At 44.9% G+C, this 17,852-nt stretch overlaps 1 protein-coding gene across 8 annotated transcripts in view; it reads right to left on the bottom strand.

The window, feature by feature from the left end:
• LOC130273167 (isopentenyl-diphosphate Delta-isomerase 1-like) overlaps positions 1-17,852 on the bottom strand; it is a 110,141-nt gene that overhangs the window by 13,829 nt on the left and 78,460 nt on the right. For 5 of the 8 annotated variants that reach the window (XM_056519515.1, XM_056519517.1, XM_056519514.1 and 2 more), the window contains 2 exons: positions 13,026-13,186; positions 3,902-3,994 (listed from right to left, as the gene is read on the bottom strand). In XM_056519515.1, coding sequence (XP_056375490.1) covers positions 3,902-3,994; positions 13,026-13,186 — 254 coding nt within the window. Of the gene's footprint in view, positions 1-3,901; positions 3,995-13,025; positions 13,187-13,265; positions 13,403-15,168; positions 15,527-17,852 lie in introns of those variants that run through there. The other 3 variants (XM_056519518.1, XM_056519520.1, XM_056519521.1) reach the window with 3 other exon arrangements.

Raw genomic sequence — 17,852 nt, 5'->3', positions numbered from 1 at the left:
ATGGTGACATTTTCTACTATTACCACTTGTGAAAATGAAAAATTTGGGGTAACCCCAGCATTTTAGTGTAAAAAAATAAAATTTTTCCTTTTCACATCCCACTATATCAAACACCTGTGGGGTGTTAAGGCTCTTTGTACCCCTTGTTACGTGCCTTTTTATTTTTTTTTTTGCTGTTCTGGCACCATAGGGAATTCCTAAATGTGACATGCCCCCCAAAAACCATTTCAGCAAAATTTGCAAATATTCTCTTCTGAGCATTGTAGTGCGCCCGCAGTGCACTTGACGTCCATAAATGGGGTATTTCCTTACTCATAAAAGATGGGTTACACATTTTGGGGGCATTTTCTCCTATTACCCCTTGTAAAAATGTAAAATTTGGATAAAAACCGGCATTTTAGTGAAAAAAAATTAAATCATTTACACATCCAACTTTAACGAAAAGTCGTCAAACACCTGTGGGGTGTTAAGGCTCACTGTATCCCTTGTTACGTTCCTTGACGGGTGTAGTTTCCAAAATAGTATGCCATGTGTTTTTTTTTTTGCTGTCCTGGCACCATAGGGGCTTTCTAAATGGGACATGCCCCCCAAAAACCATTTCAGCAAAATCTGCTTTCCAAAAGCCAAATGTGACTCCTCTTCTGAGCATTGTAGTGCACCCGCAGTGCACTTGACGTCCACACATGGGGTATTTTCATACTCAGAAGAGATGGGGTTACAAATTTTGGGGGGCATTTTCTCCTATTACCCCTTGAAAAAAAATTTAATTAGAGGGAAAACTAGCAATTTAGTGAAAAAAACTAAAACATTTACACATCCAAATTTAACGAAAAGTCGTCAAACACCTGTGGGGTGGTAAGGCTCACTGTACCCCTTGTTACATTCATTGAGGGGTGTAGTTTGCTAAATAGTATGCCATGTGTTTTTGCTGTTCTGGCACCATAGGCACCATAGGCGCTTCTTAAATGTGACATGCCCCCCAAAAATCAGTTCAGAAAAACTCACTTTCCAAAATCCCACTATTGCTCCTTCCCTTCTGAGCCCTCTACTGCGCCCGCTGAACACTTGACATACACATATGAGGTATTTCCTTACTCAAGAGAAATTGGGTTACAAATTTTAGGAAGATTTCTCTCCTTTTACCCCTTGTAAAAATTCAAAAACTGGGTCTACAAGAACATGCGAGTGTAAAAAATGAAGATTTTGAATTTTCTCCTTCAATTTGCTGCTATTCCTGTGAAATACCTAAAGGGTTAACAAACTTTTTGAATGTCATTTTGAATACTTTGGGGGGTGCAGTTTTTATAATGGGGTCATTTTTGGGGGTATTTCTAATATGAAGGCCCTTCAAATCTACTTCAAAACTGAACTGGTCCCTGAAATTTTTTTATTTTGAAAATTTTGGGAAAAAATGGAAAATTGCTGCTGAACTTTGAAGCCCTCTGATGTCTTTCAAAAGTAAAAACATGTTAACTTTATGATGCAGACATAAAGTAGACATGTTGTATATGTGAATCAATATATAATTTATTTGGAATATCCATTTTACTTACCGTATATACTCGAGTATAAGCCGAGTTTTTCAGCACGATTTTTCGTGCTGAAAACACCCCCCTCGGCTTATACTCGAGTGAACTCCCCCACCCGCAGTGGTCTTCAACCTGCGGACTTCCAGAGGTTTCAAAACTACAACTCCCAGCAAGCCAGGGCAGCCATCGGCTGTCCGGGCTTGCTGGGAGTTGTAGTTTTGAAACCTCCGGAGGTCCGCAGGTTGAAGACCACTGCGGCCTTCAACATCATCCAGCCCCCTCTCACCCCCTTTAGTTCTGAGTACTCACCTCCGCTCGGCGCTGGTCCGGTCCTGCAGGGCTGTCCGGTAAGGAGGTGGTCCGGTGAGGAGGTGGTCCGGGCTGCTATCTTCACCGGGGAGGCCTCTTCTAAGCGCTTCGGGCCCGGCCTCAGAATAGTCACGTTGCCTTGACAACGACGCAGATACGTCGTTGTCAAGGCAACGGCTCTATTCCGGGCCGGAAGCGCGGAGAAGAGGCGCCCCCGGTGAAGATAGCAGCCCGGACCACCTCCTCACCGGACCACCTCCTTACCGGACAGCCCTGCAGGACCGGACCAGCGCCGAGCGGAGGTGAGTACTCAGAACTAAAGGGGGTGAGAGGGGGCTGGATGATGTTGAAGGCCGCAGTGGTCTTCAACCTGCGGACCTCCGGAGGTTTCAAAACTACAACTCCCAGCAAGCCCGGACAGCCGATGGCTGCCCGGGCTTGCTGGGAGTTGTAGTTTTGAAACCTCTGGAGGTCCGCATGTTGAAGGCCGCAGTGGTCTTCAACCTGCGGACCTCCGGAGGTTTCAAAACTACAACTCCCAGCAAGCCCGGACAGCCGATGGCTGCCCGGGCTTGCTGGGAGTTGTAGTTTTGAAACCTCTGGAGGTCCGCATGTTGAAGGCCGCAGTGGTCTTCAACCTGCGGACCTCCGGAGGTTTCAAAACTACAACTCCCAGCAAGCCCGGACAGCCGATGGCTGCCCGGGCTTGCTGGGAGTTGTAGTTTTGAAACCTCTGGAGGTCCGCAGGTTGAAGACCACTGAGGGCGAATGATGAGAAGAGGATGATGAAGGGGGGGGGGGGGGGTGTGGGGATGATGAAGGGGGGTGGGGATGATGAAGGGGGGGGTGTGGGATGATTACAAGGGGATGATGAAGGGGGGATGTGTGGGATGATAAGGGGATGTGTGGGATGATGACAAGGGGATGATGAAGGGGGGATGTGTGGGATGATGACAAGGGGATGATGAAGGGGGGATGTGTGGGATAAGGGGATGTGTGGGATGATGACAAGGGGATGATGAAGGGGGGATGTGTGGGATGATGACAAGGGGATGATGAAGGGGGGATGTGTGGGATGATAAGGGGATGTGTGGGATGATGACAAGGGGATGATAAAGGGGGGATGTGTGGGATGATAAGGGGATGTGTGGGATGATGACAAGGGGATGATGAAGGGGGGATGTGTGGGATGATGACAAGGGGATGATGAAGGGGGGATGTATGGGATGATAAGGGGATGTGTGGGATGATGACAAGGGGATGATGAAGAGGGGATGTGTGGGATGATAAGGGGATGTGTGGGATGATGACAAGGGGATGATGAAGGGGGGATGTGTGGGATGATAAGGGGATGTGTGGGATGATGACAAGGGGATGATGAAGGGGGGATGTGTGGGATGATAAGGGGATGTGTGGGATGATGACAAGGGGATGATGAAGGGGGGATGTGTGGGATGATGACAAGGGGATGATGAGGATGTTAATGACGGGTCTGGATGATGACAGGGGGGGATGAGGTATTTCCCACCCTAGGCTTATACTCGAGTCAATAACTTTTCCTGGGATTTTGGGTTGAAATTAGGGGTCTCGGCTTATACTCGGGTCGGCTTATACTCGAGTATATACGGTATAAGCAGAGAGCTTCAAAGTAAAAAAAAATGCTAAATTTTAAATTTTTTCATCAAATTTTTCACCAAGAAATTATGCAAGTATCAATGAAATTTTTCCACAAACATAAAGTAGAATATGTCACGAAAAAACTATCTCGGAATCAGAATGAAAGGTCAAAGCATCCCAGAGTTATTAATGCATCCCAGAGTTATTAAAGCATCCCAGAGTTATTAATGCAGTGGTCAGATGTGCAAAAAATGGCCGGGTCCTTAAGGTGAAAATGGGCTGGGTCCTTAAGGGGTTAAACTGGATCCCATGGGGAACACCTTTACTTCCTGCAATACATCCTTTTATAAACAGCCTAAAATGTGAAGACTGTCTACCCACTGTAGAATTATGTGAAATAGGATATGACTTTGCTTGTATTAAAATAATTTTGTAGAAATACAAACCTGGGAAGGTGATTTTAGCGTCTGATCTTTGCTGTAACAAGAGTTTATTTTCTGTATTAAACAAGAACAGACTGAAGGCTCTGTGCAGCATTCCTGGGTAAAAAGAAAGAAGAACTCATAAAGTATCAAATAGTTATATATCATACACAAAAACACATATTAAGTCTAAGTCACAGGGAACATCCTGCTCCTTGAGTGCACATGAGGACCTGACAGTCATTGTTCTTTTGCAAATATTTAGTTACCATATAAAAATCCACATGATCTGTATCTGGCACAATCATTATCTACACAATACCCAGCTTGAAGGATTCGAGAAATGATCTAACTATCTAATAGGGTAAGTGAAGAAACAATCCAGATGAAGAAGCACCATGCGTGGCTGTTGCCAAGGATTCCAGATCTCGTCGGGTGCTCAGCTCCAGGGTCCGACTCAGGCCCCAAAGAATTCACCAAAGAACAAAGAGAGCGGCACTCCAGATACGTGTAACCCAGTGAGGGTGTATTTATTCACACATCTGTAGGAAAGCGCAACGTTTCGGCTCCTCAATAGAGCCTTTCTCTCTATTGAGGAGCCGAAACGTTGCGCTTACCTACAGATGTGTGAATAAATACACCCTCACTGGGTTACACGTATCTGGAATGCCGCTCTCTTTGTTCTTTAATAGGGTAAGTGGATAGAGGTCTTTTTCTGGTCTTTGCGCGAAATTTGTTTTCCACTTTGATCCAAAATTGTTGAGTAAAAAAGCTTGCACAAAAATTTGGCACAATATTGTCACTCTGCTGGTGCAGGAAATGATTACTTTCCCTCCATTGTTTTTGAAACCGAAGACTACATGAATAAGTGACAGGCATCAATCTAACTCCCACTTATCAGCAAAAAAAAAAAAAAAAATAAGCGTTAAAAGGGTAATTTTGTTTCCTTGAACCATAGTCACGGAGGAAGAGGGCCCCATACCCAGAGACAAATAAAGAGAAGTCTCTACCTCAGTTAATTACCAAGACCCAGAGGAGCCTTCTACTTCTATTAAAGGGAGAGAAGGTTGGTTTCTGCTAAGGAGATAATCTGATAGGTTACCTGCAGCAAGGCTGGACGTCTTGTACTTCCCTGTTTGTTAATATAGGCTACAGTGGTGGAGTCTTTAACCTCTTTAGGACATAGGACGTTCTCTAACGTCCCCGCTACCTGGGCTTTAATGCCCAAGGACGTTAGAGAACGTCCTGTTGTATTTCCGATCTCTGCCGCGCGCCGGGCAGAGATCGGAACGGCATGTCTGCTGAAATCTTTCAGCAGGCATGCCATGCAAATGCCGAGGGGGGTCCCCAGACCCCCGCATGTCGGCGATCGCAGAAAATAGCATGTCAATTCAGACATGCGATTTTCTCCTATTCTGCGCTGATCGGGTCTCTGGTGACCCGATCACCCGGAAAATAGGGATGCTCGGACCTGTGAGTGACAGGCCCCAGCATCCTGCAGGGTAGGAGTGAGGTCGCAATGCTGCGATCTCCTCCCATCCCCTGCCATTGGTCAGAACTGATTCTGATCAATGGCAGAGCAGGACGGTGGGTTGCCATGGAAAACCCCCGTTCTGCCCACCCCTGGATGTCAGGCAAAACGGGGGGAGAACATGGAGGCCGGTACCTGGAGGAGAAGACTCGTGGGGCCCCGCAATCATAGCAGATATTCACCGGAGATCCCGGCTCAGGTAGGGAATCGACGGTGGGGGGACAAATGAAACTGAAAGTAAAGTGATTTTTACTGTGGCAACCACTAGGAAGGCCGAACTGCAACTCCCAGCATGCCCAGACAGCCAAAGGCTGTCTGGGCATGCTGGGAGTTGTAGTTTTGCAACATCTGGAGGGTCACAGTTTGGGGACCACTGTTGCAGTGGTGCCCAAACTGTAGCCCTCCAGATGTTGCCAGACTACAACTCTCAGCATGCCTAGACTGCCAAGGCATGCTGGGAGTTGTAGTTCTGTAACATCTGTCCCTTCAGATTTTGCAATTTTCATGACATTTTTGAAAAATGCTGCTCTACTTTGAAGCCCTCTAATTTTTTCAAAATGTAAAACTATGTCCATTTTTTGATGCCAACATAAAGTGGACATATTGAATTTGTGAATAAAAATAAAATTTATTTGGAATATCCATTTTCCTTACAAGCAGAGAGCTTCAAAGCTAGAAAAATGCTAAATTTTCATGAAATTTTGGAATTTTTCACAACAAAAGGATTCAAGTAACGCCGAAAATTTACCACCAAAATAAAGTAGAATATGTCACGAAATAACTGTCTCAGAATCAGAATATTTGGTAAAAGAATCTGGTCCTAAGGTGTACAATGGCCTGGTCCTTAAGGGGTTAAGGCTGGGGCTGGGCCATCATCTTGTTGAGACCTAGGTGACTGACCTCCAAATCACCTCAAGTCTCTTTACTTATCTAGGACTGGAATCTCTTATCTCATCCTTAGTTATATGGACTGGTTTGATGAATGGGCAAGAGACATTTTGGCTCTAAAAGGTTACAATACAGGCCCCAATAAAATGGTACAATACACATAGACATAAAATAAAATACACAATATATTAATTCTCACTCAAATCTTTGACTAGACATGATACACATGCACAATTAGAAGGATCAATCTCACACTTTGGGCCTGACGATACCCAGTCAGTTTGTATCTCAAATTACCTGTGTTCAGTTCCTCTGCACGGTATTTTGTATACACCTTACTTGTTTAACCCTGTGTATTCTGACCTTGGGACATTACTGTCGTCTGCTTATTGCTGGTATTTCGTTTAGACCCGACATGTTTGACCTCTTTTCATCTGTTATGCCCTTGTTATGCCTCTGCACTCACCGAGAAAAGGGACTGTCACCCAGTTAAAGTGTTCGTGACATCAACAATAACCTTTATATAATGTAGATAATACCATTATATGAATATTTGTAATATACATTGGTTAAAAAATGTGTATATTTTTGGGTGAAAAAATTCTGTCCCTGCAGCTTTTGCCTGCTTGTCCGAATACGGGAAGTGACAGTGGGACAAGCAGGGCCATGTGCAGGCTCATAGCTTGTTAGTCATCCTGATGTGTGAGCCAGGAGCATGTCATCGAGACTCAGTATACAGAGCCCTGCTTGTCCTCAGTGTACAGAGCCCTGCTTGTCCTCAATGCACAGACCCCTGCTTGTCCTCAGTGTACAGAGACCTGCTTGTCCTCAGTGTACAGAGCCCTGCGTGTCCTCAGTATACAGACCCCTGCTTGTGCTCAGTGTACAGAGCCCTGCTTGTCCTCAGTGCACAGAGCCCTGCTTGTCCTCAGTGCACAGAGCCCTGCTTGTCCTCAGTGTACAGAGCCCTGCTTGTCCTCAATACACAGACCCCTGCTTGTCCTCAGTGTACAGAGCCCTGCTTGTCCTCAGTGTACAGAGCCCTGCTTGTCCTCAGTGCACAGAGCCCTGCTTGTCCTCAGTGTACAGAGCCCTGCTTGTCTTCAGTGCACATAGCCCTGCTTGTCCTCAGTGTACAGAGCCCTGCTTGTCCTCAGTGTACAGAGCCCTGCTTGTCCTCAGTGTACAGAGACCTGCTTGTCCTCAGTGTACAGAGCCCTGTTTGTCCTCAGTGTACAGAGCCCTGCTTGTCCTCATTGTACAGAGCCCTGCTTGTCCTCAGTGTACAGAGCCCTGCTTGTCCTCAGTGTACAGAGCCCTGCTTGTCCTCATTGTACAGAGTGACCGAAAGAAACTTTCCTCAAGGGCTCAAAATTAGAAATATTGTGTAGATAAGGTAGGGGATTTATTATTCACTGAAAAGAGCAACTAAAACAACACCTACAGGTGTGGAAGACCACACAATAAATAGTGAATATACCCCAGTTAAAAATAATTTATGACAAGTATAATCATGTATAAAAGTAATTTTATTGAAATGTATAGTTTAAAAAATACATATATGTATATCTAAAATCACAGAATCAATTCATAAACGGTAGTAAAAAAATATATATATAGAATATATAAAAAAATATAAATATAAAAGTATAAGGTGGATGCTGGGGTGAGAGAGCCTGTATGCCAATAAAATAAATAAGGAGATAAAGTAGTTCTTTGCGAAGTCACAATGCTAGTAGTGAGCTGCAATTAATAGTTTATAAATCATAAATAAATTATAAATTAATATCTGCAGGGGTTGCATGCACAAGGTGAGGGGAAGGAGGGGGGAAGGGCGTAGTGCAAAATGTGCAAAAAAGATGTGCAATACTTGTGGAAATAAATTACCACGCAATGGCCGGTGAAGGCAACCAATTATATGTGATAAAATTATGGATTAATAACCAAAACAAAAGGCAAATGAATAAAACATGACACTCAAGTGAGTTGCAACAGGTGAAAAGATTTAAAAATTTAAAAATTAATTAACCGTGCAAATGGAGTGGACAAGGACTTGAACATGCAGCCTAAAGAAGGGAAGATAATAACACCTGGGTCACACGGTATAGTGCTAATAGTAAGCAATAACAACCAGCAGGCAGTGGGCAGCAATAGTGCAGATAGCAGCAGATAGATAGCAGCAAGTTTAGGTGGTGACTAGCAACAAGGAATAATATACAGGAAAGAAACGGTCTAGTATAAAACTGGCACAGGACTCACCCCAATCCACCTCCACAACTCCGACGCGTTTCGCCGGAAGCGGCTTTGACAAAGCCGCTTCTGGCGAAACGCGTCGGAGTTGTGGAGGTGGATTGGGGTGAGTCCTGTGCCAGTTTTATACTAGACCGTTTCTTTCCTGTATATTATTCCTTGTTGCTAGTCACCACCTAAACTTGCTGCTATCTATCTGCTGCTATCTGCACTATTGCTGCCCACTGCCTGCTGGTTGTTATTGCTTACTATTAGCACTATACCGTGTGACCCAGGTGTTATTATCTTCCCTTCTTTAGGCTGCATGTTCAAGTCCTTGTCCACTCCATTTGCACGGTTAATTAATTTTTAAATTTTTAAATCTTTTCACCTGTTGCAACTCACTTGAGTGTCATGTTTTATTCATTTGCCTTTTGTTTTGGTTATTAATCCATAATTTTATCACATATAATTGGTTGCCTTCACCGGCCATTGCGTGGTAATTTATTTCCACAAGTATTGTACATCTTTTTTGCACATTTTGCACTACGCCCTTCCCCCCTCCTTCCCCTCACCTTGTGCATGCAACCCCTGCAGATATTAATTTATAATTTATTTATGATTTATAAACTATTAATTGCAGCTCACTACTAGCATTGTGACTTCGCAAAGAACTACTTTATCTCCTTATTTATTTTATTGGCATACAGGCTCTCTCACCCCAGCATCCACGTTATACTTTTATATTTATATTTTTTTATATATTCTATATATATATTTTTTTACTACCGTTTATGAATTGATTCTGTGATTTTAGATATACATATATGTATTTTTTAAACTATACATTTCAATAAAATTACTTTTATACATGATTATACTTGTCATAAATTATTTTTAACTGGGGTATATTCACTATTTATTGTGTGGTCTTCCACACCTGTAGGTGTTGTCTCATTGTACAGAGCCCTGCTTGTCCTCAGTGTACAGAGCCCTGCTTGTCCACCCACACTTCCTGTATTTGGACTCCTCACAGAGACAGACAGGCAATAGCTGAAGTGAGAAAAATATACACATTTTTTAACCGATGTATATTACAAATATGCATACAATGGTATTATCTACATTATATAAAATGTTTTTGTTAACGACAGGTACATTTTAAAGATCTGGTGTTTAGGGTGGATTCTCAAGTAGGCAGGCAAAGTGGCTGTTGGTGAGCTTAGGGCTGCACCTATCCCTGCCCCACGTGACACCAGCAGAGACTACTTTTAAGATTCTGATTATCTATCCAGCAGTTAAGTAAACTGAGAGTTTTGTATGTTAGCTGAATCTTGGCCCTATCCCACCCCTTACTTTTTCAAATGGCCATTTGCAAGATCATAAAATATTTTTTTATCTCATCAGCTCAGTGGAGGTGCTGAGCCAGAGCAGCATCCCTTTCTACTGTTTCTTCTTCTTTTGCATTTTATTTTTTTATTGTTCCGGCCTTCCTTACACAGCCCTTTGCAATAGACAATACTTTATGCACAGCGATATCAACACAATGTAGACTATACTTTCCCCCACCTGCGTGGGGAATTGTGATATATTATGCTTCTCTAAATATGAATGATTATTTTAAATAAATCTTTTGTCAAACTAAAACTAGTATCCTTTCAGCAAGATGTAGAAATGTGGTGTTCATTGCCTTAAAGAGGTTGTCCAGCTCCTAAAAATAATAAATAACTGACACTGCCCCATCCCCCTCTGCTAACATTCTGATAGAGCCCAGAATCTATTCATCGGCATTTACAGACACACAATTTGACGATAAATGCCTATTTAGGCAACTTATGACTGCAGTGACAATGAGTCTTAGACAGTGATTGTGTAATGTCCGTTTGTTTTAGTTGTTTTTTTTGTGTTTTTCTGTTTAGGTGTGTGTTCACACACTAGCATGTTCAGAGCAGTTTTCTATTTTCCCTGGATAGGGAATGGTTAATGCTCTGAATGAATGAGAACTCGGTTGTGTCTAGAAATCTCCAGCTCTATCTAGCTTCTGAGCTGGTGATTGACATCCTGTCTCGCTGCTTACATGCCTGATATACTGCTATGAAACTGTTGGTGAAACACCCTTTGTTTGTTTGAGCCTTTAATCTACTATTTTTACTTTAGCATGCACTTTGTATGTTCTGTGTTTCTGTACCAAGATATCCCTGTTACCTGTCCATGTTGACTCTGGGGAATTGAGAATTAGTACAAGAGATCTCCGTGTTCCTACCTTTGTGTAGGGGACTCTTCTGGGGTATTGTTACGCCGAGCGCTCCGGGTCCCTGCTCCTCCCCGGAGCACTCGCGGCGTTCCCCTCTCTGCAGCGCCCTGGTCAGACCCGCTGACCGGGAGTGCTGCATTGACACTGCCGGCGGGGATGCGATTCGCATAGCGGGACGCGCCCGCTCGCGAATCGCATCCCAAGTTACTCACCTGTCCCGGTCCTCGGCTGTCACGTCCTGGCGCGCGCGGCTCTGCTCCTTAGGGCGCGCGCACGCCAGCTCTCTAAGATTTAAAGGGCCAGTGCACCAATGATTGGTGCCGGGCCCAATCAGTCTAATCAGCTTCCACCTGCTCCACGTCCATATAACCTCACTTCTCCTTCCCTGCTTTGCCGGATCTTGTTGCCCTTGTGCCTAGAGAAAGCGTTTACTGTGTTTGCCCTTCCAGTGTTCCAGACCTCTTGCTATCTCCATTGACTACGAACCTTGCCGCCTGCCCTGACCTTCTGCTACGTCTGACCTCGCCTCTGTCTAGTCCTTCTGTCCCATGCCTTCTCAGCAGTCAGCGAGGTTGAGCCGTTGCCGGTGGATACGACCTGGTTGCTACCGCCGCAGCAAGACCCTCCCGCTTTGCGGCGGGCTCTGGTGAATACCAGTAGCAACCTAGAACCGGTCCACCGACACGGTCAACGCCAATCCCTCGCTGACACAGAGGATCCACATCCAGCCTGCCGAATCCTAACAGATATTGATTATTCCTTTGTCTACCGGAGGTTATCTGCGGGATTGAGCTTATTCCTGTTTAATTCTTGGAGTCTATTTTGACTCATCCGTTTCCTAGTCTTGTGTCCAGCGTGAACAGTGTCCTATATTTATATCCTGTTTGGTTGATCTGATCTTTGTCCTGTCATGTTCTGCGCTCCGGCCGCCTGCACCCGGCCGCGAGTGCATTGTTTCCTTGTCCCCGGCTGCCAGCCCGTCACTCACCTCTCTCCCCTGCTGCCTCCGCTGTGTCTCAGTGTCTTAGGGCGCTCAAAAATTTTAAGAGCCAGTATGCCCATAATTATTCTGTACACCTGACACCATTCTATAAGTCCATGCACCTCCCACACTTCCCTGCTGGATCTTCAGTGCCCCTAGCCTGAGATTAAACGTCCCTTATAGCTTGTTAGCCTTACCCGTGTATCCAGACCTTCCGCTACGTTATTAGACTCCGTACCTTTGCCGCCTGCCTTGACCATCTGCTATGTTTGCCTATGCTATTGCCTTATCCTTCGGTACCTCGCCTTACCCAGCTACCTGTGTGGTCGAGCCGTGTCGGGGGTAATGACCTGGGTGTCGCCTGCCGCAGCAAGCCCATCCTGCCTTGCGGCGGGCTCTGGTGAAGACCAGCGGCACCTTAGACTCCGCTCCCCGATACGGTCCGAGACATCTGCCACACAGGTTAGAGGATCCAATTCCAGCTCTGTTACATGTCCTTTGTACTTGTACCTGTTTTTGAACAGTGTCCTATGTTCCTGATCAGTTTGCCTGTTTCTATTCTGACCTGTTAGTATTTGTATCCTGTCTGGTTGTCTAGTAGTTTTCTGTTTCTGTTCTGGCCTGTGACCGACTATGTATATTATGTGTTTTTACGCCACTGCACTTTAACGCAGGAAGGGACCGGCGCCCAGTTGTCGATCCATCGTTTAGGATGGATGGGCAAGTAGGCAGGGAGAGTGGTTTTAGGGTCAGTTTAGGGCTCACTCTCCCTGTCTTCCCCCGGTCAGTCCTGACAGATTGGCTGAGGGGGCATTTAGATATCACCACAAAGTAGAGGCAAGGCACCATTGTAACAGCAGCAGTGGGAGATCAGGCTGGTGAATATTGCTTATTAAGCTAGCCTGACCCATTAAAAAAAAATTCAAGCACCAGTTAGTCATTTTAAAGTCTGTTATATACCTTGTAGCCTCAGGTGCCCTCATGCCAATAGTATTTTACTTTATTACTATGCCTTCCAGTTGCCAAGATATAGGAAGTTTACTATATGGGTGACTATGTATACTTTTCACAAATTGTTAGATGGTTGTGAACTTTATTCCAAAAATGGGATTTGACTGCTAGGCTATAAGTGTGCATGAAACTGCATTATCAGCAAATGTATGGAGGAGGTATTGACCAAAGACTTTCTTTCCTGTAGAGTATAATCAGACGCCATAATAGTATAATGCAGAATTCCTGTGTCACTCCCCGGCGATCTCTTTACCTTTATTGATGTTCTCATTCAGGTGACAGTTTTTCTTGGTGTCGGCTCCAATCCTCTTGTCATTCTCATCGATCAGTATACACATCTCTGAGAGCCGCTGAACCTGCTTCTCATCCAGTGCACTAGTGTCCGCGTCAGGCATGGCTGCTCTGAATCTCTTGCTGCAGGAACAGCAGGGTTATGTTTAGCAGAAGGTTCATAGCACAGTACACACACAGCTGAACCTAAATGATAATCTACCTGACAGAAAGGAGGCACCTATAGGAGTCACTAAACCCAGAACTAGTGCAACATATCAATGCTGCTCAATAGGACTGATACGAGAACTCTCCAACCAGAGCCAGAAGTTCAGACCCATTACCAGATCCTTGCTGCAGAGCACCGGGGAGATCGCCGTCTCACCTGCCAAAAGTTTCAAAACATTTTTAAAGAAAAGTTTGAATTTGGAAGCAAATTTATAATCTACTGCTACTACTTACCAGACTAGCCCAAGTGTGAGGTATGCCACTGTTTGCTTATACAATTACATATGTTGGAGCCTTCTTTCAGAGGTATAGGTTGGTTGGGAAATCAGACATACATTCCCTATGGACAGCTCGAACACAATGTGAACAGGTAAATGGGGACAATGTTGCAGAAGCAAACACCTTTAAATCCGTGAATCATTGTGATTCACTTATTCCCTCAACCAAAGTTGGTTGACACCTTTGAAAAAACTAAGCAGATCAGTTCAGAGGGCCATATAAATAGGAGGTAATCTGCTCCATAGCAGGGCCATCATGCATGATAGCAGCTGGTATTATAGAATACTAGTATGTATGCAGAAGAAAACCTAGCTGGTAGTCCAAGTGGTGGGCAGCCAGAAACATATTTTCCACTAGGCACTCGTGGTCAAGTGCCAAGGGCAGCACCTAGTAGGGAGCAGCACCTGCTCACAGAAAAATATATTTATTTATTTTTTACAACCACCTTGCACGAGTGCAGATAGACACCGACTGAGAAGAAGGAAGACAATCAAAGTTTCTCCTCACTGCAGAAAGAAGGCAGAGCTGATCGGAGCAGCAGATGTTCAGTGTTTTTCTTAGCAGTAAACAGAAAAATGGAACAAAAGCTAAAATCTGTGTGGGAACATAGCCTGACACTGGATATCCTTGCACTGGGTCAATGTTTGATGTAAGATATATAGACACCCGAAAAAGAGTCCAGTGCAGTCTACTGCATTGAAATACTGAAATACTGCATTGAAAGCTGTTATCATAAACCCTTTATATGATGACTATGATGAAAAGATTCGCAACCCCATGTTCCTGTCGAACTCCTGTCATTGACTTTTGGGGCATGCTGGGAGTTTAGCAACAGCTGCAGAGCTACAGGTTGGCAATCACTGCCTTTAAAAGATGTTCCTCCCTTCACCCCTTTATATCATATTTATGAATTTTTATTATATATCTTATTATGTGCCAGTAGGTGCAGGGGCGTTATATAACCCTGCCCCCTACACACCACTCCTTAATGCCCTTCCTAGAAGTGCAGGGGGGTGGAAGATATCCATGCTCCTCACACAAATACAGCCTGATAGGCTTAACACATATCATATTATTTATTATTATCATTATTATGTATCATATTATATTACCTTTCATGTGCTCTGATTTCAACTTCTAGTGGTAAACCTGCTGCCTGCACTGACTGACATGAACCCCCCGTGCAGCCCCGGCTTACAGCATAACCTGACTACCACTGCCCCATGCTATACTGCCCATACTGGCCCTCTCACCTGCTGTACGGAGAAATCCTCACACTGTGCAGAAGAACTGTCCGCAGTCCTGAACCAAGACCCTGCAAGAACCAGGCTCTACTCACTTCCTTGTCCACAGCATCTCTCAGCCAATCAGAATCCCAGAGCACTATGTCCTGCTAGGTGCAGATTACACTGAACTCCAACTGCACTAAGCACTTTTATATTACAAGCTGTCCCAGTCACGCCCCTTGTGGAATTAATAATAAGATGGCTCCGCCCTTCTAACATCTATGACACCTGATGTTATTGTACACGTCAATCACATGATGTTTCATCAAGAGTTCAGTGTGAGGCTGTGTCACATGGTGCTGAAATTTAAAAAGCATATTAGGCTTCACTTACCCTTCACTTTATTATCCATGTGTGTGCAGCATAGCACGAGAGCAAAGAGTCCCAAGATGGCAAGTTGCCGCGGCCGTGGGCAGATGTTCCAAGAGTTAGCGGATCGTCTGCAGCGTTTCTCCATCGGGGCGGAAGACGCCCACCAGAAAGTTCCTTTGCCTGAGGACGATGAGGATTGGCCTGCAACTCCAGCGGGTGGAACGCCTGCATCATCGTGAAGATCATCACCGGACCTGGGGATCCTTGGCGGAGATCCACACGGAGAAATCGGAAGTGAGTACCCTGGCCGAGGCCGCGTTCTCTACCCTTCAATTTACCCCCAGTCCAGAGCCAGTGCCCCAGGTACAGCAGCCTCCAGCATGTCCCCGGTCACCGCCATTACTTAAGTGGCTATTAGGCGATGAGCAAGCACTAGTCCAGTTCATGAGGGACCATCTCCCACCCTTGCCAGGGAATTCCCATCCCAGCAGCCCAGGCCAAAAAGGCCAAACGTGAGGCCGAAGTGGCTGTCATAATGCAAGAGTCAAAGGGGCAGAGGAGAAGGAAGTATGGCCCTAAAGTTATACCGTATGAAGTACGTCAAGTTCAGCAACAGGACATTAAGCGCCTTGAGGCCTTATATATCAGGAGGCTAGAACAACCCCGACAGGGGGAGCTAACCCTAGAATGGTGAAGAGCTACAGTCATCAAGTTTGACAGAGGGAGGGGTATGGCACAATAATGGACTGTCACCGTGGTGGTACTATTCTGGTCAACAGGAGAGTGGTGAAGAGAGTAGTGGGGAGATTGTAGAATACACCCCTGTACAGAGCCTGCGAGGGGAATGGGCAGCAGCCATCACCAGACCCAAGAATCCCACACAGATCCCCTTTGCCTACTTACCCTCTGAAGATTGGGACTCAGATCCATTTGGTCTCCTGCCACCAAGTGTCAAGGGGAAAGTCGTCCAAGAAGAATGGTATCCTGAGTCACCTGTTATGGACCCCAAGTATCTGCGTCAAGGGTCGTCTACAGATGTGCCCAGTAGTGTTGCTCGCGAATATTCGCAATTCGAATATTATTTGCGAATATCGCATATTTGCGAATTCGCGAATTTCGCGAATATAGCGCTATATATTCGTAATTACGAATATTTTATTTTTTTTTTTTTTCTTCACAGTACACATCACAGTGATCATCCCTCTCTGCTTCCAGCTTGTGTGGTGTAAAGAAGGCTCTAATACTACTGTGTGAGACTGGCGTGCGAAAATCCGCATATGCGAAAATTAGCATATGCTAATTTTCGCATATGCGAATTGTCACATATGTTAATTTTCGCATACGCGAACTTTCGCATATGCGAAAATGAAACGAGGAGATAACGAATATGCGAATATTCGCGAATATATGACGAATATTCGTCCATATATTCGCGAATATTCGCGAATTCGAATATGGCCTATGCCGCTCAACACTAGTGCCCAGGTCTACTCCTTCTGTTGCGGAGGTTTGGCCTACCCAGCAGGCACCAACCAAAGTGCCTCCTACTTCTGCTGAGTAGGAGGTTTGGCCGGCCCAACAGGCACGTACACCTGGCCCCCAAGTTGAGCAAGCTGCTGCTGTTCAAGTGGTGGTCACCGTGAGCCCCACCATCACTGATTCCAGTTTGTCCCATGTGTCGTAGGATAACCTTGTCAGCCCTATCTAGTCTCGTGGTCCTAGGTACATGTCGATGCCTAGAAAACAAGGTGACCGTTGAGGTTGGGATGTAAAGTTGCCCGGCCACAGTGCTTGAATCTTGCAAGATGTTTACTACTATTTGAGTTGAAGAGACTAACTGTGTTTTATGTGGAAGCATTGTTGTTGTTACAGGTTATGCAACGTTCAAGAAGAAGTGCCTGACAAATTTGTCAAGAAGTTTATTTGTAACCATATGCGTAAGTGTAGGTGCCCGGCTTTTAGCCATGACCCTTTACTGAGAACTCAAAATGTACCAGAACTCTAAAGCGGTACTCTCAATATATATACTGTATATATATATATATATATTCAGAGTAATATATACTGTCTATATTTTTGCACAGGTGAATGCACATGTTACTGTACTATATTGTTTATGGAGTGTTGTAATAAAATGTATATGACATATATATACAGAATTGTCTAAGATGTCTCTTTGTGTCTATGGCGATTTATATAGGAGGTATCCTGGAAAAGTGGTTAGTGCCGAGGGGCGCCAGAAGCTAAGGAGTTGGGTAGAGAGCCTCAGGCAGCCCAATCCGCACAAATGTGTTCAAGTGTCCTAATTGTGTTGAAGTTGCAGTTACAAGGGTAATGAATCCCACATGTTTACCACAAAAAGCATGTATGGGCCTTTTTCGTCAAGTGCCACATGGACTCGTTTTGTTTTGTTTCCCACAATCAGACCTGTGAAGGAACTTACACCAAAATGCCCCAGGAAGTGTTCTCACTAGGCCCCAGTGACCACTGTTAGTAGTCTGCCCTCCAGGACTGGGCACCGAGGACGGCTGTGTTTAAGAGGGGGAGTTTGTGTTCGCCCAGTATGGGAGGTGTTACCCCGTACCCTTGCTGCCCTGTCAGGCAGCATACTGCAGTGTTTATTGTAATTGTATATAATCCCTATGTTATATATGTAAGAGTGTTCTATCTTTAAGACTGTTTACCATGTGATTTGTCAAGTGATT

This window comes from Hyla sarda, chromosome 5 (assembly GCF_029499605.1).
Source record: "Hyla sarda isolate aHylSar1 chromosome 5, aHylSar1.hap1, whole genome shotgun sequence".
Lineage (NCBI taxonomy): Eukaryota > Metazoa > Chordata > Amphibia > Anura > Hylidae > Hyla > Hyla sarda.
Note: the sequence above shows the minus strand (reverse complement) of the source record. Positions and strands in the feature narration are given on the sequence as shown.